Below are 27,870 nucleotides of genomic sequence, written 5' to 3' on the forward strand. Positions count from 1 at the left end.
GCTTTCCAGCTATAAAATCACTCTGCAACAGCTCAGAGTTGCTCAGAGTTGAGGATTCGTGAAGCTAAAAGAGACCTTTGAAATCCCCTACCTAATCCATACCCTTTGGGTAGCATTGCATAGATTTTATAGACTTCTGAAAAAGTTCTAAGAGGCTCATAAGTGGTTTTGATTAAAGCAGAAATCTAATGGACCCATAAGTTTCAACATAAAAGAAATATGATGTAATAAGTACTTTTAAAGTTTTAAGGATTTTTCTACCAACCAGACTTGATATTATACCTGAAATAAAACCTCCACTATGCAAAATTTATAATTTAAATAGCACCTATAGAATAAAACCTTAGGAGTGCTTTACAGACATCCTGCAGCCAGCATCACCCTGGTTTAATAAGGCCCAGAGTGATTCAAAATTTGAATGAACTGTCATACCAATATGGGGTAGTATCGGAAATAGAACTGAATTTTAAGCTCCAATCCAGGAGGTCTCTTTATTTAAATTGGCCACACTGCCTAAAGTCAAAACATCTATAACCATTATTTCTATTTTATCTACTATAATTAGACTGTTTTCATGTCCCTTAGACTGAAGGAAAAGCCAGAGAGATGTTCTAGAAAAATACATTTGCATTTCAAATTTACATTAAAAATGTCTTTCCCTTATTTTTACGTCCCGAATTCCAAGCATTGTTTAAGAAATCACAGATTACATAGCATTCTGTGTCCTGGGCCTCTGTCCTTTTTAGATTAGGAAAACTGGAAGTTAATTGGAATTAAGAAATTTTCCTTATTGAGTGTGTAAAGTATAAATACAAGTAATTTTTTAAAAACTTTATTTTAACACCTAATACAATTCCAATTTTAAGGATTACTTGCACAAAAAAATAAACACATTTGGTATAAAAATGTATCACTTTAACACCCTTTGCCCTTCAGCCCCTCCCCCGCCCCCCCCTCCCCTCCCATGAACTGCACTCTATCTGGATGCAGAAACATATAAAGACTAATGGCACAGATTCGTTTTTACCTACAGGAGTTTCTGTTTATGTACCCAGGTACTCTAGAGGACACCAGCCCACTTTATCACATGAACCATTTCCTTCAGCCTGCTGAATTTAGTTTCACAAAGAAACAAAGCTTATTATAAAGGCATTTTAAAAACCATTATCTTAAATTCTTTTTAGAAGCACTGACTTTTTTTTTTTTTTTTGCAACCATTATATACAGTGTTACATAACAGCTCTGGAGTACAGTACATGCAGCAGAACATACCTGTTGAATATAAAATGCTTTTCTTAAAATCTTCATCGTTGGAATTCTCTGAAGTCTAAATTATAGAATGCCCATTACTTTGAGAAACTGGTTGAGGAGTACAAATGTCTGCATATGTTGGCCACTGAAAGAATCCAAGGCTAACTGGAATAATATTCGTAGCACACCAGGAGTGCATAAATAATTTACTTACATTATTAAAATACAACCCATAAAATTCAAGTTCAAGATCTTACAGGATTGTCTATGTAAATCCTTGAAGTGGTTGCCTGGAAATGCATTGTTTCTCTTTTCTCTTTTCTTCTGTTTTAAAGTCCCATATAAAACATTTAGTTGAAGTTTTTCCTTGCTCACATGAAATGACCACCCTTATTTGTGCCGACTGCCTCTCCTCTTCATAGCGGCGGTGCACTGAGGACAGTACCACTTTCCTTTTGGAGCTTCTGTCAACCCAACGCACCCATAATGGAACCACTCTATAGGGCACTGGAAGGCAAAATTGCAGAGAAATCGTTCAGACCTCTAAAGATTACAGAATACGCTGAAATATGCCCACTAGACTGCGTATTATTAGATTTATGGAAACGGAACTTTTAGATCAAGGAGCCGATTTACAGATCATTGAATCCAATTGGTTAAGTTTCAGAGATGAGGAAATGGAGGCACAGAAAAAGCATGCATCTTTGTTAACTCGGAGGTTCATATAATCCCTTTTCATAATCCCAAGTAACAAACGAACAAAAATTCACTAATTCTCGTTAAACTGGAGGATACCAACTTTCAAGGGCAAGAAGTGAGATGGGTCACAAAAAAGGCAAATATATTTTACGGATTTTATTTAATATTCAGCATTATTCACTGCTTTATAAAGTAGAATAAGCTGGCTGCAATGCAAAACACGAAGGGATACCCTGGATTTCCTCTCTGGGTAGATCTATGCCTAGACATGCAGAGGAGAAGTATTCTACTCTGCAGCACATTAAGCACTTGCACACGGGCACAGGAGATCTGAGCACTCGAAGGGCACGCCTGGGAGTGAGAGGGATCAGAGAGTACAACGGGGCGGTCATGGAAATGCATCATCTTCACTAAGTGCCCCAGGACTTTACAACGCTGTTCTTGAAATGATCGGGCAATACTGTTCTACAATAATCACAAACAGCCCACAAGTGATTCTAAAGAGGGAAGGAGGACAGTCTGTCTCCATCTATGTGAACATGCTGTTGGGGTGACCCTGTCATGTCAGGAAAGTACAAACTTTAATGCACACCAAGCCAACCCTGTTCAATCTTCAGATTGTGTAAACTGTTGATTAACCTCAGGATTCTGACATTATGGATTAGTACTTCTTTAGAATTCAGGGTTCTGTTACCCCTCTGCAGGAAAAGATAAATGGAGGGGGACTGGAAGTTTGAGACAGTAAGGAGGGAATAAAATTACTAGAAGAAATATTCTCAGCATCCAATAAAAACAGATCTCTAACCAGAATTAAGCTTCCTGAAAAAGAAATAGGAATTCTTTTCTTTCAAACCTCTTTTACTTTTTATACCAGAAGTGGCTCTTATCAGCTGACAGCTGCAGAGTACAACAGGAAGTGCTATACTGACAGGAGGAAAATATCTTCACATCACAGCCTCAACATTTCCACCCCAACCCCTGGCCGCGGGCTTCCTGACAAAATGCACTGTTTTAAAATTCTAGTTCTTCACCGTAATAGGTGAACTGGATTCTAGTAAACACTGTATTATTTAGCAAAGGAGGTGGAGAGTGTTTCTAATTTTCATACAATGTAACACTTTTTGAGAATTATAATCTGCACATGAAACCATAAAACTAGCTTTAAAAAAACTTACATTGGGAACACATTAAGGGACATTACCTGTTTTGCAGAGAAATATTCTAGCATTAATATGTAATTAACATAACTGCAAACCTGTGTTCTTAAACTCAGTGACACAGTAAATAAGAAAAATAGTCAAGTAATAATAATTTGTTATTTTTTTCATTCCCAAACAGAAAAAATTTAATACTTACATCTTGGTTATCACAGCCCACCATCTCACCATAGGATACCTAGTTCAAATAAAAGTAAATATTTTTTATTATGACTTATGACAAGCATCTAAATCCAAATTAATGGTTTATGATACTGTTAGGAAATAGATGGAAATATACCATATACTCAATTGCACTAAAAAATAGGGTATATAACTTTTTTAATAAAGATTTTATATAATTTAGAGCTTTTTACTAAAAGATTTTGGGGGGCAGAGGGACAGCGAGAAATACACAGAAATTATGTGCTCTTGGAACGTATGAAAGAACCTCGACAGACTATCTTTGTGTGTGCTTTCTTTTATAAAGAGTTTACATTTCTTTCTTGGTTACTTACTTACTTAAGGTTTTTACTTTTCCTTGGGTCATTAGGTCATTTATATTTTTGCAGTCAATAGTCGAAACTTCTAAACTTATTATAAATTTACTATCTGCCCTTTCTCATTTTTCTTTTTGCTGATCATCACCAGCACTTTATAATATAATTTCCTAATTCTTGAATTAACTTATGTTCTCAATGGACCAAAACATTTTTTCAGACAGGGTTCTAACTAGAGGGTATACTGATTCTCTGCACTAGTGAGAGTATCTGTATATGGTTGTACGCGCATGAATGACTTCTCTGGGTAACAATTTTGGGGGGGGCACCCAGATTTTTCCCTTAGAGCTCTACAGATATATTGCATCAACTTAACTAGTTTCCAGTGTTACAGATAGGCAATCTAGGGTGAATCTGATTTTGTTCTTTTGTAGGTAAGCTACTTTAACTGACAGGATTTTTACACAATTTTCTTTGTTTAATCACTGATATTAAAAAACGTTTGGGGTGCCTGGGTGACTCAGTCAGTTAAGAGTCTGACTCTTGATTTTGGCTCAGGTCATGATCTCCCGGTTTCGTGAGTTCAAGCCCCACATCAGGCTCTGCACTGACAGTGTGGAGCCTGCTTGGGATTCTGTCTCCCTCTCTCTCTGCCCCTCCCCTATTTGTGCTGTCTCTCTCTCAAAATTAATAAATAAACTTAAAAAAAAAGTTTGTCAGGTGACAGTACAAAAACTAACAAACTCTTTAATGGCAAATTCTCAAAAATTAGATTGCCAACTCACACCATTAAACACAATAAATTGTAGATAGATTAAAGATTTAAATGTGAAGAAACTAAAGTATATCAAGAGCTAGACAAAGCCATTTGCAAATAAGAAAAAATAAAAGACACATTTATAAGGGGAAAAAAAGCAAAAAGGCCTCCTAAGCATATAACCCATGGCTGACTTCATAAAGACTGAGTCATTACTCCATAAAATTGGAATTTCAAAACTAAAAAAATAAATACATAAAAATAAAAAAAATAAAAAAAATAAACCGCAAAGCATTCTTAATGTACAAGACAAAAATGATAGAAAAATCGGCCAATACCATCAAGAGTCAATTCATAAAAGAAGAAATAAAAATGGCCAAAAAGGGTCCAATTTTACTACTAACGTAAATTGAAATGATTGTGATATAAAACTATCAAATTGGTGCATGGTTTTCAAGACAGAATAATATCCAGTGTTGGACCGGGTTAAGGAAACAGGAACGCTCACCAATTTTTGGTAATGAATTCCAGAAGATAATTTGGTAGTCTATAACAAATATTTTAACTTAACTTTATTTCTAAAAGATTATCTTAGAAATACATGTATAAAATGGGTAACATTTAAAAAATGTCTACCATAACATTATTTGTAACTTCAAAAGAATTCAAGCCACTAAAAGACATATAGCTAACCATTGGTTTAAAAAGTTACACACAGCCTAACAGATAACTGTGAGAAGATTAAAAAAATTACTTAAAAATGATGCTCAGTACATATGACTTAGTGAAAAAGTGTTACATAAAGAATATACTGTGACTCGAACTGGTCAAATTCACACACATATATACACATACACACAAACATATACATGCACATGCGTATCTGCACATCTGTGTGTACATATGTGTATGAGACTGAATGTTTGTGCCTCTCCCCTAAATTCTTGTGTTGTATCCCTTCCCCTCAACTGTATTTGGAGATAGGGTCTGTGAGGCAATGAAGGTGAAAATGAGCCATATGCGTGGAATCTTAATCCAGTAGGGCTGGTGCCCTTATAGAAGAGGAAGAGACACCAGTGCTCTCTTCACCATGTGAGGCTACAACACGAAGGTGGCCCTTGGCAAGCGAGGAAAAGAGCCCTCACCAGGAATGGAATCGGTCAGCACTTTGACACTAGCCCAGCCCCCAGAACTGTGAGAAGATAGGGTTCTGCTGTTTAAACCGCCCCGTCTGTGGTATTTTGTCACGGCAGCCTGAGCAGACTAAGACAACATGCTTGTGGGGTGTATGGCAGTGATAAATCAAAATGTCTAATTACAGGCTGTATCCGGGGGCTGAGATTATGGGTGACTTACACATTCTATTACATTCCTTACACAAGAAAGCAAAAGTGTTTTAACTGGAGGAAAAAAAGAGCACTTAAAAAATTGAAATAGCTCCCTTTCTTCTATTTGATTCAGATTATGCTTTTACCTGATTACAAATGCAGTATCGTGGTTCATTTGGGTCGTAAGTCCAATCAACCTGACTGTTTGAATCGGATTCTGGTACCACTGTCGTCTGTTGAGACATCTCTTGGACGACGGCTGATGAAGAAGAACACGATGACAGAGAGGAGGAGGAGGAGGAGGAGGAGGAGGACTGCTGATTTGAAGACTTGTTGTTGTTTCTGAAAGAACAGTATCAGATCTATTTGCTCAGCATCCAAAAGAAATTACGTGAGAGTAACTCCTAAGTGAGTGGTATGACATGAAATAACATCAAATGTATAAATTAACATTTAACGTAAAGTTAAACTAACCTGATAAACATATTTGAAAGCATAATTGTTGAGAGCAACAAAGAGCAATTATCTTTCATAACCGTTTGCTTTTTTTTTTATATTTTTTTGTTTTCTGGAGAATAAAGATATTAAAAAAACTCAGCATATCTTGGTTTTTAAAATAATTTTTTAATCAGTTACTACGTAGCATTGACTTAAATTATAGGTAATAGTTTTAAGAATTAATATTAGTTATGGCTACCTTAGAGACATTCTTTGTATTTTTTTTTAATTTTTTTTTTTTAACGTTTATTTATTTTTGAGACAGAGAGAGATAGAGCATGAACGGGGGAGGGGCAGAGAGAGAGGGAGACACAGAATCTGAAACAGGCTCCAGGCTCTGAGCTGTCAGCACAGAGCCCAACGCGGGGCTCAAACTCACGGACCATGAGATCATGACCTGAGCCGAAGCTGGCCGCTTAACCGACTGAGCCACTCAGGCGCCCCATTCTTTGTATTTTTAAGCCAAGTGAATACTCTTCATCAAAATATAAAATACAAATACACATCCCAAAACGTGTCCTTCTTAATGCCCATCACCTGTTTAACCGCCCCCCTCCTCCCCTCCAGCAATCCCGTTTGCTCTCACTTTTTGGGATGAGCACTGGGTGGCATATGTAAGAGATGAATCACTGGGTTCCACTCCTGAAGCCAGACTGCACTGTATGTTAACTAACTTGAATTTAAATAAAAAAATATATATACAAATACACAAAAGCATTTGATGAAAATGATCATGACCATCTGTCAATATGTGAATACTTACCTGTGTTAGATAGGAAATAGAGTGTTAAAATTCACAAGCAATTTACTATTATTTATATGCTAAAATTAAATTTTAAAAATAGGGAAATCTATCATGGGCAGTTATAATAAATTTGGGTCACTAAGATGAATTATTTTTTAGGATATCTAGCATTTTTGTGTTGATTCTACATTGATCATTCTTTTAGAGATTTACCCACAGAAAATAGAATACATTTAAAAATAAATTATGATGCAATTACTAGGTAACCTATTCTTCTGGCCTACCATTCAGAACTTCCATGACGGCAGAACACCTACCAAACGCAGACACCTGGGACAGGTGGCGCCGAATGCTGTTAAGTTTTCATATTTAAAATTCAGACAATCTTCCTTAGAGTCTCATACACTCAATCTAGAGATATTTTCATAATTTCAGTTTTGGGGGCATAAGACCAAGAATGAAGGAAGATAATTTACTTCTAATAAAAGTGAATAATTTTATTCAAAAAAACTCCCAGGATAAAATTTGTGTCTTATGCATTAATTTACATTGAAACACATGATAAAATAAGGGATCATAGATGAAAAAAGTTCCATAAAATGGTTTATCCTAGGGAACGAAAGAAAGTAAACAGAAGTCATTTATACCCAATGTAAGACTTTAGAAAGATTAAAGACACTTAACGTCTTCTAAAGACTTTACTCCTCCAAAGTAGGGCAGTGTGGATGAAAATGTCATGTCTCCCTGCTTCCCTAAAGGTCACCCTGATCCTTTATATGCTACCTGTGTTTAATACACGGAAGCCCAGCTGGGTACCAAGTAGCCTGCATACTTAGTAAAGGCATGGGGCTACTGTAATGATCAAACTTACTTGCTCTTTCTCCCGCTCCGTGAGTCGGCTGCTGATGAACCGGCGTTCTGTGTTAATGTAGTCATGAGTGCTGAAGATGATGAATAGCCAGCTGTTTCTCTGGGCATTGAAAATTCTTTTCCCAGCTGAAAGTCATTATTCTTAAACGCTTCATAACTGGCTTTTAGACTTGATGTTCTTCGTCCCTCTTTCATCTTAAATAGACATTCATGGAGAATATTAATAAATATAAGTATGCAGACTTTCTTTTTCAGTCCTACTAGTTATAATATTATGTTGGTTATCCAGTATTATTTTGTTTAAGCCATTATTTTCATCACTGTAATTTAAGCTACTTTATGTAAAGATTTAAAATCAGTTTTTACACAGTTAGGAGGGGACTATAGAGTGGGCAACTTAATTTGGAATATATTAATTTGGCAATCTAAGTCCTGAGGCTATTGAAGAAACCCCGAAACCAGCAGAGAGAACAGAGTGCTCTCCTAGCAGGTGCTGTGGCTCACTGTCAAGACTATGCACATCATGAGCAATTACTGGGTGAAGGGCTCTGCATGAGATTGCACGAAACTATTTTTCACTTTTCATTATCAATCAGGTAAATTAATGCATATTCATTTCATTAAATATTCATATCAGGTACCATAAGACCATGATTTAAAAATGGAACTACACAACATAAAAAAACTCTTTCTGTTCACATCTGGTTGTTTCTATTCAAGTTTGCCAATGATTCAGACAAAATGTACCCATTTCCAAACCTCTTCCTTTTTACCTGAGCTGTGGCTTGAACGGCTTGAGCTGCGGCCATGGTAATTGCCCCTGCACCAGTTCCTGAAGATAATGAGCCAATGTTATAGGATGCCAGAGGTTGGGAGGAATTCACGTTGTAAGCATTGTTGGAAGAGGCTGTAGAATTGTTATTTCGACACCCTATGTAGAATTAAAGAAATAAGAATGGTTGGAGAGAACATAATGTTAGTGAGCTTAAAATACATTATTTCCCAGTACAGATATAATCGTTAAATTTAACATTTTCACGCCACTATAAAATTTTCATGTTCCATTTTTCCTTTTTCTTCTTTTCCCACATGTGGACTTTAACCAAGTAAAAAATCTGTAAGCTTCGTTAATCCCGAACGCTTTAATTTCCCCTTATTTTAACAGAAACAAAAAGCAAAATTCATATTTAAGATAATAAACTTACCTAGTGTATTTTCCTTAGATGCATCTGATGTAAGGGTAGATAGAAGAGCTTCAGATTTAAACTTCTTTTCAGGAATATGATCTGTTGTTGTATGGTGAGAAGTCAGATTATATTTCCTTTCTGAATATAAAGAAAGAATCTGTGTGTTTTTAAACTTTAAAGAACTATGGACAAGGCATAATACTTCCATCCAGTTATAAACAAGTACAGCTATGTTCTGAGTTCTTCACAGAATACACAACAGTCTGTTTTCTTAGAGGACAGGATAAGAAGAACTCTCTGTGTCACCTATTTCATTAAGAGTAGACTTCTCACAAACAAAAAAAAAGAAGAGGAGACTTCTCACACAAATCACAAAAAAACCCCACAAAATTTCAGTAGCAAAGTACTGCAGATAACCCACGATTCACCATGGTTTCACATATAACATGAGAGGAACTTTGTTTTCAAAACTCTACAATTTTGAACAGTTTTCAGTCAACCCTTCTTTCATTCAAATTGATCTGTCACAAAATGCACTGATACAGTCTTCTAGCAAGCTAACATCCAACCAAGCATTCATTTACTCACTAGCCCACCAATCATTTGAGATCTTCTTATATGCCAAAGTAGGCTAAGCACTGGACAAGCAAGGATGAAAAACAAAACAAAACAACAAAAACAAAGAGCCTACCATCAAGTAGTTATCATTTGCCTTGGGTTTTAACACTCTCTAGAGAGAGTCAGGTGTCTGCATATGGAAGTATATACTGCTATTAATACCATACATTTGTCCTCCAAGTATTCCAGGAAAAGCAAACTCTCTACTCCCAAATCAAATATACTTTTTTCCCAAATGAAGAAGGTAAGTCCACCAGGAACTATAATGAAAAAATAGATCTCACAAAAGAAAAGGAAGGGAATTTTTTCCCCCCTCAATTGATGGCATAGAGCCAGTTAAAAAGAATATACAGGTAATATATTGAGTTTTTAATTTTAGCTGCCCTAAACCAAACTTACTTTCCACTGGAGTATGTGAATGAGCATGGTGATTGTTCACTGGCTGTGAGGGAGTATCTAATTCCAAAGATCCTAAAAAAAAGGCACAGAGATACAACTCCATTAAATGTCAACACAAAAATTTACAGGTCAATCAACTAAAGGCACTATGTACCCTTACCCAGCAAAGGACTGGCAAGTTCTATGCATACGCCTGTATCATTTTAGTTAAGCACATTAGAGAATCACCACTTCCAGTTTCACCCTGAGCCAATTTCATCCTCCCTCTAAACAATACATAATCCACTTCTTAATATTCACCTTAAGTACAAAACAGCTCAAGGCATGCTAATGTCTAATTGGGGAATTCAGGACAGTGGGTACCACATAAGTGGATGAATGGATATCACAAGTCCATTACCGATAAGATCTGAAAAACTCAAACTAATTATCCTGGATTGAAGAAGACCTTTCAACGGGAGATCCTACAGTATTAGGTGATGGGGCATTAGTACATGAAAGAAAATTCTTTGATCATTAAAATGACACATGATAGTAAAGACTTCCTGAAAGAAGTTAGGCACAGAATCTCTACTGCCAAGCATTAACATGCTTTTAAAGAAATATTCTGGGTTTATCTTGATCCCTTGAGATGAAATTATGGCAGGGCACAGGGTGGAGAAGATTTTAGAACTTGATCTGGTTTAGTTCCATATGTCTGTGTCCTTACAGAGGATGCATAATTAACCTTCCTGCAGTACTGAATAGGCATGAATTACTGTTATTCACAGCTACTGTCAGCATTTCAAAAAAAAATTAGAGCAGTTATATTTTATTTTGTCTCAAAATACAATTCTCAAATAGGATTTCCTTGGAATAAAAGTATCACAAATAAATCAGACGATCATCTAAAGTGACAGATCTACTTTTGAATACAAAAATGCACTACGGATACCAAGATGGATTCATGACTGGTTGTTTCCCTGTTCTAGGGAGCATGTGTATGAAAGAGAGAGAGAGAGAGAGAGAGAGGGAGAGAGTGTGTGTGTGTGTGTGTATAATATATATACATACATACATGTATACATACATACATATATAAACACATCACCTAATACCATAAATAAATTTTTCATCAGTGTGTAGAAATAGGTACATGTTCTTGCTGTTGAAATGAACCAAGAAAAAAAAAAAGTAATAAACAGGTAAATTATAGCAGGAGATCAAGTCGAACCTTGCAAAGATATATTAAAATGGCTTCTTATGAATAAGAAAAAGTTTAAGAAGGACTTACTTGAGAAAGAGAAGAAGTGTTTTGGAACTAATTAAAATCTTTCTTACTGAGGGAAAAAACCTTAAGGCAGTTCTTAGGAAGAAAAAAGAAAAATTTTCCTCAAAGTTAAAGTGTATCCAATAGGCAGGGCAAAGTCAATACATTTAAAGACAGATGGTTAACCTGTATCTAGATGGTTCTATTTCTTTAAATCTTTGGTCTTACCCCTCAACTTACTAATATATATATGCATATTAAAAAATGGAATGACTTAATATGTGATTTTAATAAAGAGAGAGTGTATGATATCCTGTATCCTCTCTCTCAGCATCCATAACCCAAATGTTCTAACTGCTAGAGTCCACGCCTGTCCGACCCAGGTGCCACCATCCACAGAAGCGCGGGATCTGAGAAGTCCCCGTGGGATAAGTGTCTCCTTAGTGATTCGCACATGGACTGTCCGACATTGATGGAAAACTGTAAATTTTACTTACGCCTCTCTAATATTTCTGTAATTCCAGCATTATCAGCTTCCAGCTCCATCTTAAACTTAGCCAGTTCCTGATCCAGCTTTCTCAAGTGTCGATCTACCTGTTTCAAAGAAGATCAAAGATAACCACCAAAATTTGGGACACTATTAAAGTGTCAGTTTAATGAGGAAAACTGAACCTTTTTTCTTTTAGTGAATCCGCTTAGTATCCTTGAGCAAGTCAATCAACCTACACCTCAGCTTTTTAATCTATGAAATGAGGGTGCTAGACAAAATAATCTCTCAAGTCTCCCTTAATAATGTGAAGTTTTAAGAAACTAAAATCACAATTTGTTGGAAAACATTTAGAAGAGGTGGGATATGAAACTAAAGCAAAACTGGTATTTGGGACTTGAGGGGAGAGGAAGTGCAGGAGGGTTGGTAACTTTTTATAGTATCCCCTGGGATTACTTTCGACCTAATCTCCTACTTATAATAAGGTCATCCACACTGCCATCCTATAATAACTGTTACTTAGAATGAAGAATGAAAGATCCTTGTCTATAAACAAAGACGCTCCTATATTCTACACATACATTTCTCGAAGGCAGAAAATCAAACCATTATACTTGTAAACATTGATGTAAAGGGTTGAAACAAAGGGAGTTTTTAGCCAGAAAACTCTATTCCCCAAAGAGCCTGGTTAAAATGGTTTTATTGTAATACTACTGTCCTTGTTAAGGTAGCAAATTTTTTCATTCACCTAGAGATCTTTTGACTGATTTCAGAAAACTGTATGATACCTCCAAATAGCAGCAAGTCTTAATTTCTTAAGGCTAATGTTAAAAATTTTTTCAATACTTTTTCAAATTTACTACTTTGAAGTGAAACAAAGAAAACACAAATTTTTTGAAAAATGCTGTTATATTCTTGACAACACCTTTTTTCAAACTCCAGATTCCCAATGGATCATTGTTAAATAATTTAAGAGTGACTTTCTGACAAGTATCAAGAGGTCTATGATACATCATGAGGGCAAACAAATTAAATAAGAATGAAGTAACGTGTACCTAAAATGAAGGAGATGGGGAGAAAAATAGCAAAAGATAATTTGTGTGTGTCAGACGCCACATAACGTGCTTGGTGCATCAGATGCTCTTCTGTCTTTTCTAGCCCTTGCTCTGATCTTCTGACATAGGTTTTTACTGTCTCCATTTCATAAGTGAAGAAACTAAGACTTAGAGGGTTTAAGTAAGATAGCCAAAGGCAACAGTTAATGCCTTATGGAAAAGGAACTTAACTCTGATCTATTTGTAATAAATTGTACTTCACCATCTATACCTAACATTGCCCTCTGAACTTCTGTATGCAGCACCCAACTGTTTATTAACTCAGAATAAGAGAATTCAAATAGAAAAATAAGAATATCTCCGTATTATTTCTATTTTGTATATTAGCAGCACCCATTGGGGTATTGGTTAGTGACTTTTCAATATTTTAAAACCCAGTTTTTCCCTCCATCTTCACACACAAGTCATTTTTCAGAGCCTGGTAGAGACTGTCCTCGCAATATTTAAAATCCTATAGAGTCTCATATTACAGACAGTTGCTCCTATTCAAAGAACATGCAGGTAATTGAGCATTCTTTAATGGAACCTCCCATCCAACAATAATGTGTGAACACAGACCTCAGTTATTCAAAAATACATCTTACATTGTCAAAATGTAATCTTAAGGGAAGTCAGAAAAAATACTCATATTTAAATTCCAAGAACACTCAATGCAATGAAAATACTCCACCAACTTTATTAACTACAATCATACTACTAATAAATACTGCATTCCTATTATGTGCTTAGTTAGCACTGGGTTAAATGGCAGACACATGAAAAATGAGAGAGAATCCCTGCCTTCATAGGAATTACAATTTAGCTGACAAATCAAGATTTCTGTAAGATGTTTAACATAATAATGTTTTAAAATATATATCTCCTAGATGTAGCAAATAAGCAAAAGCTGGAAAAGGATCGGAAGAAATACATTAAAAAAAATATATATATATATATATATAAAACACTGGGCTGTGGTAGACATAAAGGAGGTATAAATGAGTTAGAGGGTGAAGAATGTATCATCTTTGAAGGGATGGAAAGAATGAATAGACACAGAAAGACAAAGGATTCTAAGAAAAAAAATAAAAAGTAAAGAACAGTGTGGCCTGTAACAGGTATGTACAGTATAGACAGGTAGAATATTAGAATCTTGGCTGGGAAGATGGTGCCAGAGTGAGATGGCGACGCCATGGACCCTCCCCTAACTCCTTCCACCCCTGCATCTAATAACTGTTTCGATGCATTAAAGATAGTACTGATAAGGGTTATTATACATGAGAACATGGAAAATGATGGAATTTTCCAGTACTAGCAGCTCAGAAAAAGCAGCAGAATCCCACGATTTCATAATTCTAAAAACCAAATACATAATTAAAATAAACAAACACAGAAAAGCCTAAACCACATTGTAGTAGGCAGGCAGCTTTGGAAGATAACTTCCAATCATTCCTACCACCTGAAAGGTAAAAAAAGATTATGAACAGATGAATATTATAAGCAATCAGTAGGCAATGAGAATTAATTTGTCTCAGATTCACCGCTGATGTACTAAATCGAATTAAAGTTAGAAAGTTGGCCACAGATTTAACTTAAGCTATAAAGCACCAGAGTACTTAAATGGTATTAAACAGCCACAGAAAGAACACCGAACTTGACTGAAAGCTGTGGACTGCATGTCCTCTACCCTCACGATTCTGCATGGGTAGAGCACCTGTTCTGGCAGATCACCATAATGGCCCCATAGGTATCAGGCAAAGCAAGAACCTAAATTACCCCACTCCTCCACACACATCTGACCTCATAAGATTGATTTATAGTAGTAAAGAGGGTCCTACGCCAACTGAGAGACATTTTCCATTAACCACAGCTTTCTAACACAAGGCTGACCATGGAGTCTAATTATTTGATTTGCTCCCCATTGAATGTCAATAAATAACAGCAGCAAAATCTTCCTTGCTCTATAGCCCCAAATCATATCTGACAACCCCAAATGTAATTCCTTTAATTTTAAATCAATTACCTTTTTTCTGACTTCTTGAGAGCCAAAGGAAATTCTGTCAACATTATTTGTTAACATATTGATGATCACAAAGATATTTAAGTCACACTTGGCCCCTCTGCATGAAACAAAAAAAATCCTCATACTTGAACATTTTTGCATAGAACTGTAATCATTTATTCTTTCTCTTTTGACTCCCAGTTTTCCAATATTCAAACTTTAAGATGTGTCACTGATGGACCCAAACTGAACGAAATACAGCATTTTAAAAAGTTTCTGCGTGATTTATGGCTTCTAATACCATGCCATTCTAAAATTTAAATGTCTAGCTTGCCCTTTTAGAAAGAGCACAAGTTAGTATATAAAGTTCTAAGTTGAAATTCATGACAATGAGAGATAAATTTCTAACTGTGAAAAGATCTGATAACAGTGAATAAAGAGGGTAAATTGGAGAAGAAAAAGGAGTCGTGATGGCAAATTATTTCTCTGACAAGTCATGAAAATGATTCTCCACATCTCTGAATTTTATTTAAAATAGGTGAAAATTTGACCCATCTTTAGGCTGAATCAAATATTTGAGGCCTAAGCACATAAACTACATCTAATCTTCCTTAAAGACAATGAGGATAGGAGACAAATCAAAAGGTCAAACTTACACAATATATCTCCTTAATTAGAGTATCAGATGAAGAATTCTCAAATTTATAGGTAAAATGTAGACCTGAAATATAATCATCTCAGGAACAGGCCAGGATATAAAAAAGAAGCAAGTTCAAGGGTACCGAGCAATGTTAAGAGACTGCTAAAATCATTCAAGCATTAACTAAAAGCTCAAATTCTATCAGAGTGTACACAAATCAACTTTATTAGGTATTGTAATGTAATACAGCCTTATGACAGTGACATCTGACTGAGAAACACAAATAAGTGTTTAATGACTATGAGCATCAGGATTCTAGAAGGAATTTATTTTAATAGGACAGCTTTTTGTTGTTGTTCATTTCACTAAGACTACTGAAATGAATTTTCAGTTTGTTCTACAGAACCTCTAATTCCACCAATCTCTTCATTTGTGGATATTTATGCAGTCTCGTTTCTTTTCTTAATAAATGAAAGTAACATTATAGGGCTACTTCTAGGTATTAAAAGTTTACTACTGACTTTAAAAGTAAATAAAGTATCTCAAAAATTAATAATACAATCAAATACCATGCTATATAAAACACTGAGGGGCAAATCAAATACAATTATATACTAAATTATTGTACATTAAAATCTGTAAATATACGCTTACTTGAAATTACCACAATAACACAATGTTTAAGCAAAGGCATGCAGACAATCTCCTCTAAGGTATACCTCACTCCTGTTTAAGGTGGCCTCCTGCTGCTTTCAGAAGAAAAAACACACAGCTTGCATTGGCTTACAGGAGGACCTTGCCTGTGGTGGCTCCTGCCTGCCTCCTCTGAATACCTTTCTTACATACACCAACTACACTGGCCTCTTTCTGATTGGACCGGCCAAGCCCTTTTCCCCCTCAGACTTGACGCGTGGTACATCATCTACATCATCTGCCCAAAATGTGCTTTCTGAAGCTCCCTTCCCATGGCTGGCTCCTTCTCGTTTTCCAAGTACTACCTCAAATGTCACCTACTAAGACTACACTCATCCTGGTGACATTCTTAACAGCCTCCCCTAGTAATTCATTCTTCATCCCTCTTTCCACAATGTTTATTTCCTTCACAGCACTTACCAAAATCTAATCTTTAGTTGATACTATGCCTAAATTCATTGCTTGTCTGTCATTACTGCCCACTATACCAATGACTGCTCATAGCTGGAGCTCTACAAATATTTGCTGAATGAATCAAAGTTACTCTCTCCCACTATGCAGAAGTGTATAAATAGAGGTACCTCTGTTTACTGGATAAATGATCTATGAATGAAAATTGCTGTAAGTTTACATTTATATTGTGCCCTATCCACTCACCTTTGAAGTATTTAGCTCCCTAAGCTCTCAAGTGTTAAATGTTATAGGAATTTAATTCCTCTTTCCTTTTTTTTTTTCCCCTCTTTCCTATTTATAAAGACTTTCACCTGGATACTTACTGTTGATATTTTGGGGAATATAACCAATTTAAGATAGTAAATTCATTTAATAACTTCCCTATGAACAAGGCAATAATCCCCTTACGTTCAACTGCAATTACCTGCAAAAGTACACTTACCCTCAAGTGTAAAGTGCTCAAACTCCACACGCCACTCTGGCAAAGTGGTGCAGCAACACGGAGCACAAGTATTCCAAGGAGGCTATTGTTTTTTAACATTTTATAATGACTTATTTGTGATAAGTGATACTCATTTTTTCATTTACATTAATAATATCAGATTACCAAATAAATTTTCCTCTTACACAAATTTCATTTTAAAATTTACTTAGTAAATAGATGTACAGATGATATGAACACTCTAAAAGCCTGGAGGGTAGGATGCAAATATTAAGGTCTGGGAAACACTGGATTAGATCACCTCCGAAGTCTTTGTCCTTGTGCTCACCATTCAACGAATCTGTTGCGCCAGGCTCTGAGGGTAGAGAATGACTACAAACCTTATGTACCCTCAAGGGCCCTGGCTAGGAGATCTAATATTTTTTATTATACAAAAATAATATTGTCATAATTTTCAATTGTCAAGGCCTAATAGTGTTTAATAAACGTTTTCATACTTTAAAAGGAATCTCTTTAAAAGCAAAGGTACTGAAAATAGTCAAAAATTATTAATGTACAACTATAAAGTGAAAGGTATTTAAATAAAACATGTACCTCATAATAAGTTTTTTATATTTTTTAAAAAATTCCCCTTTTGCTGAAGGCATATCTATAAATCCTGTTTTAGAACTTTCAAAATGAGCTTATGTATCAGAGATAGAAATCTATCTAAACTGAAGACACTAAAAAAATTGAGAGCAATTTAAAGAGAGGGATGCCAAAAAGATGTGAGCAAAGACATAGATCATAAGATTGAATGTGTGGTCTGCTAAATGATTCTATAAAGGAAACTAAACTCACTTGAATTATATTACTTTCATTTCTCTTGGTTTAAAGCCATACTTTGACAAGAGGTGGCTATTTGCCTACCCATGTTTGGCACAGCAGCCTGTGTTTGTCCGTCAAAACCAAGCCAAACTTAGCATATACTAAAATGTGATTCTGTTACCTTCTGAGAAAATGTCACTCAACTGCCATATCTGATGCAACAAACTGAACACCACTAAACTCTAGCCACTAAACTCATAATGTGGGAGTCACGTTAGTGCCTTTTCGTCTCCATTAAATAATTTAGGCGATCTTGTTCAACAAATGTTTACTGAGAAATAACTACGCTAGAGTCTGAAAACACTAAAAGATTTTTTAAAGACATAGTTCTTGACATTTATAGTAGGGAAGACACACATACAAGTAAAAGGTAAATAAATAATTATTTAATTAAAGTAATAATAAAACCATGGGAATGACAATATTTAGAGGTCAGTATGATTCTGTTGAGGGTAAGGTAAGGCCCAAACTGTTAATTACCTACTCAATAGCCTCCTTCCTTACTCATAGAACCCCAATTGTACTCCAAGGGTCGCAACGTACCCTGTTAAGCAACATTTCTCAGCCTCCCTTGCAGCTAGAAGGAGTCAAGAAGATAAGCAGGAACCAGTAGGTAAAATTTCCAGGCTCCTTTAAAGGAGCTGACTGAATTGCAAAATACGCCCTTTTGAGTAACCCCCACAGCAATTCTTCTACCTGTCCAGAAAAGAGGAGGAACAGATCAGAAGCAGCCTGGGACAACAAAGATGTTGGGGTTGCCACACAGCCCCTGGCCTGCCTCCTCCAACAGTTATTTTACACGAGAGGAAAATAAATCTTTTGTTTAAATCACTCTTGTTGTGGGGTGCCTGGGTGGCTCAGTCAGTTGAGCGTCCGACTTCGGCTCAGGTCATGATCTCACGGTTCATGAGTTTGGGCCCCGCATCAGGCTCTGTGCTGCCCTCTCAGAGCCTGGAGCCTGCTTCGGATTCTGTGTCTCCCTCTCTCTGCTCCTCCCCCACACGCGCCCTCTCTCTGCCTCTCAAAAATAAAGAAAACTAATTAAAAAAAAATTTGTTTTAATCACTCTTGTTGACTTTCCTAAGTGGTCAAATCTCATCTCCTAGATATAAATGACACAGATATCAATATTAAGGCAATTTTAATAAAGAGACTGCATGTGGAGGATTATGAAAGATGGAGAAAGTTTCCTAAGCAAAGACGGAAGGAAAAGCATGCCAGTCATTTGCTGTTGTTAAAGTTCTTGAATGACGGCAGGCTGTAGAATTGGAGAGGAAGGGGTAATGAGAGATGCTTAGAAAATAAAAACGAACACGACATAGTGATCAACTAAATGTGGGGAGGCCAGGGACGAGGAGGAGGCTAGGATAACTTTCGGTATTCCAATGTGAATAACTGGAAGATCAGCGGTTCTTCTGAGAGAAGTTGAAGGGGAGACTAAGAGTTAAGATTGAATACACTGAGCTCCAGGGCCTGGAATTCTCAGGTAAGATGAATAGGCTCAGAAGAGAAGTCTGAGCTTGGGGAATCATTCATGTATAATTGCTAAAACTAAGAGAACACACAGAAAATTAATGGAGAGATTTCTCAACTTGGGTTGTGTGTGGGGCAGGGGATAAAACTGGCATTTGAGAGATCAGTTCTTCACCATGTGTCATTTGGTCTTTCTGGCCTCTGGAGTTGGGCAGAAGAAGGGAAGAGAGTTACCTCTACGTGAGAACTACTTGAATACAGTAAGAAAGAATGCAGGTCAAGGACAGAGTCCTGAGGAACAGCAACCGTTATGAGTGGCACCCATGGAGACTGAGGAAGGTCAGAAAAATGGAAGGATGATAATAGACAATTAAGTCTCAAAGAAGAATGGATTTTTATATTAGAGATGTCACAATAGCCTGAAACAGCAATTTAATATGGAGTGCTAAAATAGGAAGGAAGAAAAGGGGGAGAGGAAAAGAAAAGTCACAAAAAGAAAAGGCAGAAGGAGGACAGAGAAAGGAAGGGGAGAGGAAGGAAAGAAAGAAGAAAAGACAAGACAAAAGGCAGTTCTGGAAATACTGGGAGACTGGAGAAAAACCAGGTGCAACTTGGCAGAGCTGAAAGGGAAACAGTGGCTCCAAGAAAGTGCACAATTCCAGTGTGAGGAATAAGATGGAGTGAATCTTTAAAGAAGTGAGCGCCTACTATCTGCCCAGCTAACAGCATTTATATACATATGTGCAAATCTATCTGTAAGGCACAAATTAAGACTGCTATTTTACAGATCAGGAAACCAAGGTTCTGGGATTAAATACTTTTTCCAAAGTCCCACTGTCAGTGAAGTGGCTGAACTCACATCTGTATGGATCCATTATGGGCACTTGCTTTTTATTACATTTTGTTCAGTTTATCACATCACCTTCAATTACCTCACTCCCTACCCTAAATAATCTATCCCCCTCAAAGAATTTACTAGGTTTTATTTTCATTCTTTGTTTATCCATTATCTCTGAGTGAAATGCTTTCCCCTCAATACCACACCTAATCCAGGCCCCTCAGCCTCTGAATAAATTCTGTTCAACACTCATTTCATAACCTCTAAGAAATTAACAATAACTCCACTGTGAGTTAGTTCAGCCCTTTATCAGATATTTAACTTTAACTGCATTAATCTTTATTTGTTACACTGTTTCTATACAGACTCTTCGCTTTAGTTTGTGGACACATCTTCCCAACTAGTTTACCAACACCTTGAGGACACAAGCCATTTATAGCATTTACTTTTTACTCCTTCGTTATAACTCCAGGTAAAACTCCATTATACGAAGCACAAGAGTAGATAAACAGTGCGGTTCATAAATAATATATAAATACATACACAGAAAAACACACATATTTAAAAAGAACGTATTTATATTATACATATTTTTCTAAGTGTATGAAGTATTTTTTAAACATACAAAAAGTACTAAAATAACAAAATATAACCCAAGAATACAGCCAAAGATCTATATGATTTAAAAAGAAGGTAGTCTCTAAATAAAGACTGACACGTATAATCATTAAATATGAGGACGATGTTACTAAACAACTTCCTCTTGGATTCAAATATAAATGTCTTTTTCTATGTCTATATATATATAATTCAAGACCAAAACAATTAAGAACCTTTTTTTTTTCAATTCCACAGTAAATCAAGCTACCATTTGTTCTACCTTTCTTTAGGCAGTATATCTTTCATGAAATTATTTTCAGAATTATTTTCAGAACTGTATGAACAAAAGAGCCTAGGTGATTTACACCAGTAAAACTTTCTACTATATGAGAACAACAAAACATTTTCTATAGCTTCACAGGACAAATGTCTGCTAGTTTTGCATAAACATTTACAATGTGCACCATGTGTGGTATGTACCTTTTATCTTGTGTCTTGCTCACCAACAACATTGACGTTTACATATACTTGTTCAGTAATAAGATGGCATCCAGGTAAGATTACAAAAATACGATGTGAAATCTATATGCTAAAGGAGACCATAAGTGACCACTTGTTTCTTTTTAGCTTTAATTTGCTTTGAGGCAGAACCAGAAATAAGTATTTCCTAAAGGATGTATTTTAGAAGCTGCTTAACATAAAAGAGAGCACCATAATTATACCAGTTTGAGAAATACTGCTTCTGTCTTCTTAGTGATTTCAATCTTTCACAAGTGCTGCTACTGCAAAAAAGAACCTTTTTTTAAAGTTTAATTGAGTGTTTCCCATTTCTGCCACCTGAGCCAGTCGTTGAGTGCTATCTATTGACATCACTTAATAGATAGTTGAGTACTATCTGTTAACACTGACTTCAAATGATTCTCTTCTTCATTTAATCAGGCTACCAAAAAGTCTTGTCAGCACAGTAGTCTTACATGTATTTTACCACGGAAACAATCTCAAGAGGATTTACAGGGAAGTAAATACACTACCTTAAAATAAGGATTAGTAAAATAAATTTAAACATCAATTCTTGTTGAAAAAAAAAAAAACAAGTTTAACATCGGATAAAACCTTATAGCAAAGTAAATTCGGCTAAAATGTAAGGTTCTAGACCTGTTAACTAAAACTGCAGACTCTCTTTTCTGCAAAGAAACCAAAAATGGACACTAAAACTTCAAATTAAATGGGACCAAGAAAACAATACCTCAAATTTAGTCTGCTCTTCCTATTAACATTCAAGCCAATGAAACTTAAAACATAATCCATAATGTAAATACTATAGCACAGCATTCACATTAATTTTACTTACCAGGTCATATATCTGGTTTGCCAACTGTACCTTCTCATCTGCATCTTCCAAAGCTTTATAGTAATCCTGAATAAAAAACATTTTCATTTTAAGAACAAATTAATAACTTAAAAATATGTGCAGTTAGGACATAAAACTGCATTTTCATTATCATACCCTGTATTCAATGTCAGTCAACCTACATTAGCAATAAAAACCCAGTTAAGGATAGGATGGGGATGGGGTAGGATTAGAAATTTTATACAATGGTCAAGAATCAAAGGAAGATGTTAAGCATTTCTAAAAAAGATATAAGTAAAATTAAATACTATTCCAAGTCTAGCCTCTAAACTAGTAAAAGTTATGTGAACTAATGAATACTTTTTCTTTCAAAGAAAACGTTACAATTTATCTAATTTATACTCTCCATTTTTAAATTTTTTTAATAAAAGTATAAATATTGAAAATATTCTGACCTGCATGTCTCTATTTTCCAATTGTTCTGGAACTCTCAGGGTTTTTTTTGTTTGTTTTTAATTTGAGAGAGACAGTGAGAGCACAAGAGTGGGGGAGAAGGGCAGAGGAAGAAAGACAGACAATCTTAAGCAGCTCAGTGAGGAACCTGACAAGGGGCTCGATCCCACGACCCTGGGATAATGACCTGAGCAGAAATAGAGAATAGGACACTTAACCAACTGAGCCACCCAGGTGTCTCAGAACTCTCTTAAGCTAAGTATTAATTCCTACAATTCATACAATGTCAATCTATACTTTAGATTTCTCCTCATATAAAGCAAATCATTTAAAAACATAGAAACCATGGACTTTTAGACTTTTAAGGGTATATCCAAGCTGCAGTGCACCAAAAACTTAATAGGTTAAAGGAATAATAACTGACTTGGTGTTGCCCATTTGACCCTTGAACATGGCGGGGGTTGGGATGCCAACCCCCCTGCAGTTGAAAATCCACATAGAACTTCTGACTCCCCAAAAGCTTACCTACTAACAGTCAACTGTTGACTGGAAGCATTTACTGATAACAGAAACAGGAGATTAATGCATGTTTTGCACAAGCATTATATTCTGTATTCCTACAATAAAGTAAACTAGAGGAAAAAATGTTATTCAGAATATACTTTTACGGTACTGTTCTGTATTTGTCAAAAAAAAAAAAAATCCAGGTATAAAGTGGACCCATTGATACAAACCCATGTTGTTCAAGGGTCAACTGTATATGTGATGTCTATACTCATACACACCTGGGTCTCCAGGTATCCTCCCAGTCAGGACCAATTGTTACAGATTCTAATTTTTTTTCTCCTAACAGAAATAATCTTCCTCCCATGTGGCAAAATAAATAACACAATACACGAAATTTGTAGCTTTCAAATTTCTTTCTCAGTTGATCTTTGATCAATTCTATGAAGGATGGGGATGAAGGAGCCATTATTATTAGAGATATTAAAGAACCTGTCCAATGTCACACAGCTAAACGAGGTCACGACAAAATGTGGGTCTTTTATGTAGTTCTTCCAATGTATCCCAAATACACTAGGTCATACATTTAAAGCAAAGCTTGGGAGGAGATCTGATACTCATTCTAATCTGGAAGAGACCTGAGAGTACTATAAAATTAACAAAAACTCAAGGAATTCTGTATTTCTAGGCCCAATTCATACAGAGTTTTAAATAAAAGATTTTTTTAAGGATCTTCTCAACTCTTAAAATTCTGTTCTTTTGTGATTCCACCAACTCAGGTACCTAGCAATATGTAAAATATGCTTCAAGGTGTGCTATTTTTCATACCAGTTTGGGGCCAAAATTAGAAGACAGTATTTTCATCTCTAAAGACAAGGTAACTTTAATTACCTGTAAACAGAATAAAACAAATTAAAAGAAAAAAACTGTACTTTTTATGATTCTGTAACTCTCTAAAAAAAGTTGCTAATTTTTATTGCCAAAAAGTTATTAAAAATTCCTACACCTAGGGGTGCCTGGGTGGCTCAGTCGGTTAAAGCATCTGACTTCGGCTCGGGTCATAATCTCGCAGTCCGTGAGTTGGAGCCCCGTGTCGGGCTCTGTGCTGACAGCTCAGAGCCTGGAGCCTGCTTCGGATTCTGTGTCTCCCTCTCTCTCTGCCCCTCCCCTGCTCATGCTCTGTCTCTTTCTGTCCCAAAAATAAATAAAAAAATTAAAAAAAAATCCATACACCTAAAGCTCTAAACCACAACAAAATATTTAAATTTTAAAGAGCCACTGGTAACTTTCCCTCATTCTGAGATCCAGAAAACTATTTCATTTTAAAATATCTTTCTCAGAGAGTCCCAGTATTTACTGATAAATCATCCAGAGTGTTGAACATACTTTTTTGATGGATGCCATTTGTTCTTCTCTCCACTCCGGTTTATTTTTCTTTGCATTCATAAAGAATTCACTGACTCTTTGTTCTAGTTGATCCATTGCATCTATGACATAATAAAAACATTTCATATTTAGATGACCAAATTCATATACTGAATATACATGCTTTGATTTGGGGAAAGAAAAAAATATCTGACAACATACACTCTTTCACTTGGCCAATAACTTAAATATGTCATGCTTTGATTATGTAATGCTTTACTTTAGAAAAAAATAACAATTTTCTCTACTCACAATTTATTTTTGTTATTTCAAAAATTTTCCAGTCATCAAAGGAGTCGACTACATAGGTAAGTTCTGTACGACAGTATTTCAATAGTACAGCCTTTGGATCAAAAGCTAATGGCATTAAATCAGCCAAATGTGCCAAAACACAATTTCTCATCGAAAGTACCATTAGAGGGGTGCTGGGTGGGTCAGTTGGTTAACCGTCTGTCTTTGCCTCAGGTCACAACCTCACAGGTTTTTGGGTTCGAGCCTTGCATCAGGCTCAGTGAGACAGCTCAGAGCCTGGAGCCTGTTTCAGGTTCTGTGTCTCCCTCTCTCTGCCCCTCTCCTGCCAGCACTCTCTCTCTCTCTCTCTCTCTCTCTCTCTCTCAAAAATAAATAAACATTAAAAAATTTTTTTAAAAAGCACCAGTAGATAATCCTCCCATTTCTTTCTTTCTTTTTAAGTTTATTTATTTTGAGAGAGAGCAAGTGTGTTGGGGGGGGGGAAGGGCAGAGAAAGAGAGAGAGAGCAAGAGAGAGAGAGAGAGAGAGAGAGAGAGAGAGAGAATGAGAGTCTCAAGCAGGCCCCACACTGTCAGTGCAGAGCCCGACCAAAGTGGGGCTCGAACTCACAAACTGTGAGATCATAACCTGAGCCGAAACCAAGAGTTGGAGGCTTAACCAACTGAGCCCCCCAGGCACCCCTACATTTCTTTTAATAAGAAAAAGTAATAAAAAGATTTTAAACTCTCACTATATGCATTAAGCCCCCGATTGTCTCACATCATGACTGAAATAGAGGGTACAATCATTTATTCACTTCATACACTATATTATTTATTCTAAATGTTTTTCTCTAAGCCTATGCCAAGAATGGTCATCTCATTCCATGTCTGCTAAAAAAGGAAAAGTTAAAAAAAAAAAAAGGGAGGGGTGGAATCTGTTGCTATGTAAGTTGAGGAAAACCTTTTGGAGATTTTCAGGGCATAATAGGTTTTTAAAGATTCTAAGAAGTCTTGCAGTTAATTTTTTAAAAGAATTTTCCTTTGTCTAAGCATTTTCTAACTTCAAGTTAAAATGAATTTTGTGAGCAAGTCAAAGAAATACACAATTCAGACTTCTACACTACAATCCACCAAATAAAAGAAAGTTTCCATATCTTATCACCTTGTATTAAGTGCGGCCACATGAAACTGACAAGAGGCTGAGAAAAGTATATTCATGAACAATGGTGCGGAAGGTGGAGAGGGGCAGAGAGACAAGCGAGGAAAAGTACAGGTCCTTAGCTACCTCAAGGAATGGTTGGTTCTCTGATCTCTTTCCACAATACCCCTTTTCTCCCAATCATATCCCAAAACCCAGGTCTTCCTTCACCTCTACTTTTAAAAAAACAAAAAAACATGGGCAGCATGAGAAACATTTCATGTGTATAGCCTAAACATCACTGGAATAAATGGGATCAAGAAACCTATTTTTTGAGGATACACCCCATGAAGGCCAGCCGGCCATTATTATCACTTATACAATTTAATTAAGGAATAGCTGAATTTCTCCAAAGCGGGAGAAACATCCAGCTAAAAAGGTACACCTAATTATATACTTTAATTAAGTAACATATAATTCATTTCGCATTCTTAATTTGTAATATAGTATGTCTACAAGATAGTTGGAACAGCTATATTATACGCATTTCATAAAAGGGGAAAGTTCATGAGGTTCATTCAGAGCATGGTGGACATAAATTTGTACTTAAGTGTGATGTTGCTCTAAGTATTTACCTTATCTCCAAAGACACTGATTCTTTACTTTCTTTGAATTGTAAACCCTTTTTTAGAAACTCCACAGAAAAAAAAAATGATCATATAAACCACATACTGCTCTGTGAAAGAACAAGGTTAATTTTGGGAAAAAGTAACCAGACTACCAAGCTACCACTGATAGAAAAAAAGTCAAAATTTTTATTACAGCAGATAAGAAGCTTTACAGTAAAATCTTATTTCCCTCACTTTGAGAAAATATCATCCTGTTGACAATTGAGAATGTATCCTATAATGTGTAACTTTCCAAAATTTGACATTCCAAGTTCACCAGGGTCACTAAAGAACCACATTATCACCTATGCTTCTGTTTTCCGCTCTTGAAAATTTTTGAATAGAACGAACTTTAAAAGTATAAATGCTGAAATCTATGTTCCATACATAAGGGCTCAAGTCAAAATCTTCTCAACATTTACACCGATGTGCATTAAAACAGGTATCTACGTCCTCACTGAAGGTACAGAAGCTTTTATTGCAGAGTCTCGAATTCGAGAAGAAACAGATACACGTGCCCTAATGCCTCCTTCTCTTGTAAAAGCAAGGAGAAAAGTAGCGTGGAAAGCAAGAGGCAAGATTAGGCACTGCCTTTTCTTTTTCACAACTCCTTATCCACTAGCCAGTGAGCCGGAGGAGAGTCAAATAGCGGAGGCGATGAAGTCGATGGCAGGGAAGTCTGGACTGAACGCGCGCGGCGAAGGGCAAACGCGCCGACTTACTCTGCACCTGCAGGTCCATCTCGCGCATCTCAGTGAAGCGGTCCCGCAGGTCCATTGGAAGCTGTTCAATCACTGTCAAAGGGAGAGTCCGTCAGAGGGGCGGGGCCAACGGCGAAAGTACGCGCTTACGTCAGTGCGTGCGTGCGTGCGTGCGGGGGGGGTCGAAGGAGCCGGCAGCCCACAGCGAGGCTGCCAGTTACCGTGAGAAAGAAACATCCCCCGCCTCCCCCTCCCTCCCGCCATCCCGCCTCCCCGTCCACTCGCGCTCTTGCCCGCCCGCAGGTCCCACAGACGGCCCCTGCCAGCGCCGCCCACTCACTTTCCAGATAGTCCTCTAGGTACAACATCGCGGCCCTTAGAGCTGGGGGAACGAGGGGGTCCAGGGGTTTATTTGTGTCACTCGCTGTCGCCGGAGTTTTGTCCCTTCCAATATGGCGCCTCCGCTAGCAGCACCCGCTCAGCTTCGGCGGAAAAAAAAAAAAAAAAAAGA

General features: G+C 36.5%; 1 protein-coding gene across 5 annotated transcripts; it reads right to left on the reverse strand.

Annotated features, from left to right (window-relative positions):
- Positions 1-27,870, reverse strand: ING3 (inhibitor of growth family member 3). Of its 5 annotated transcripts, none has more exons than XM_015067317.3 (12): positions 27,700-27,867; positions 27,381-27,452; positions 24,581-24,681; positions 22,238-22,303; positions 11,795-11,891; positions 10,049-10,120; positions 9,050-9,130; positions 8,618-8,775; positions 7,846-8,039; positions 5,878-6,073; positions 3,307-3,345; positions 1-1,758 (listed from the first exon to the last, which is right to left on the reverse strand). In XM_015067317.3, exons 1-12 carry the CDS (start codon positions 27,725-27,727, stop codon positions 1,642-1,644), a joined length of 1,221 nt encoding a protein of 406 aa, XP_014922803.1. In that variant the 5' UTR covers positions 27,728-27,867; the 3' UTR covers positions 1-1,641. The 5 variants fall into 5 exon arrangements, 3 of the variants coding, with proteins under 3 accessions (XP_014922803.1, XP_014922802.1, XP_053074140.1); XM_015067316.3 differs by having other exon boundaries at positions 9,050-9,169; positions 27,700-27,866; XR_008296690.1 differs by lacking the exons at positions 1-1,758; positions 3,307-3,345; positions 5,878-6,073; ... (1 more) ...; positions 8,618-8,775; positions 11,795-11,891 and having other exon boundaries at positions 9,049-9,130; positions 27,700-27,869.

This window comes from Acinonyx jubatus, chromosome A2 (assembly GCF_027475565.1).
Source record: "Acinonyx jubatus isolate Ajub_Pintada_27869175 chromosome A2, VMU_Ajub_asm_v1.0, whole genome shotgun sequence".
NCBI lineage: Eukaryota > Metazoa > Chordata > Mammalia > Carnivora > Felidae > Acinonyx > Acinonyx jubatus.

Coding starts and splice junctions, on each gene's coding strand:
- ING3 (XM_015067316.3), bottom strand. CDS start 27,727: ATGTTGTACCTAGAGGACTATCTGGAAA. Junction 11,892..22,237: donor CAAACCAGATATATGACCTG/GTAAGTAAAATT, acceptor TCTTTGAAACAG/GTAGATCGACACTTGAGAAA. Junction 8,776..9,049: donor ATCTAAGGAAAATACACTAG/GTAAGTTTATTA, acceptor AATTCTACATAG/GGTGTCGAAATAACAATTCT.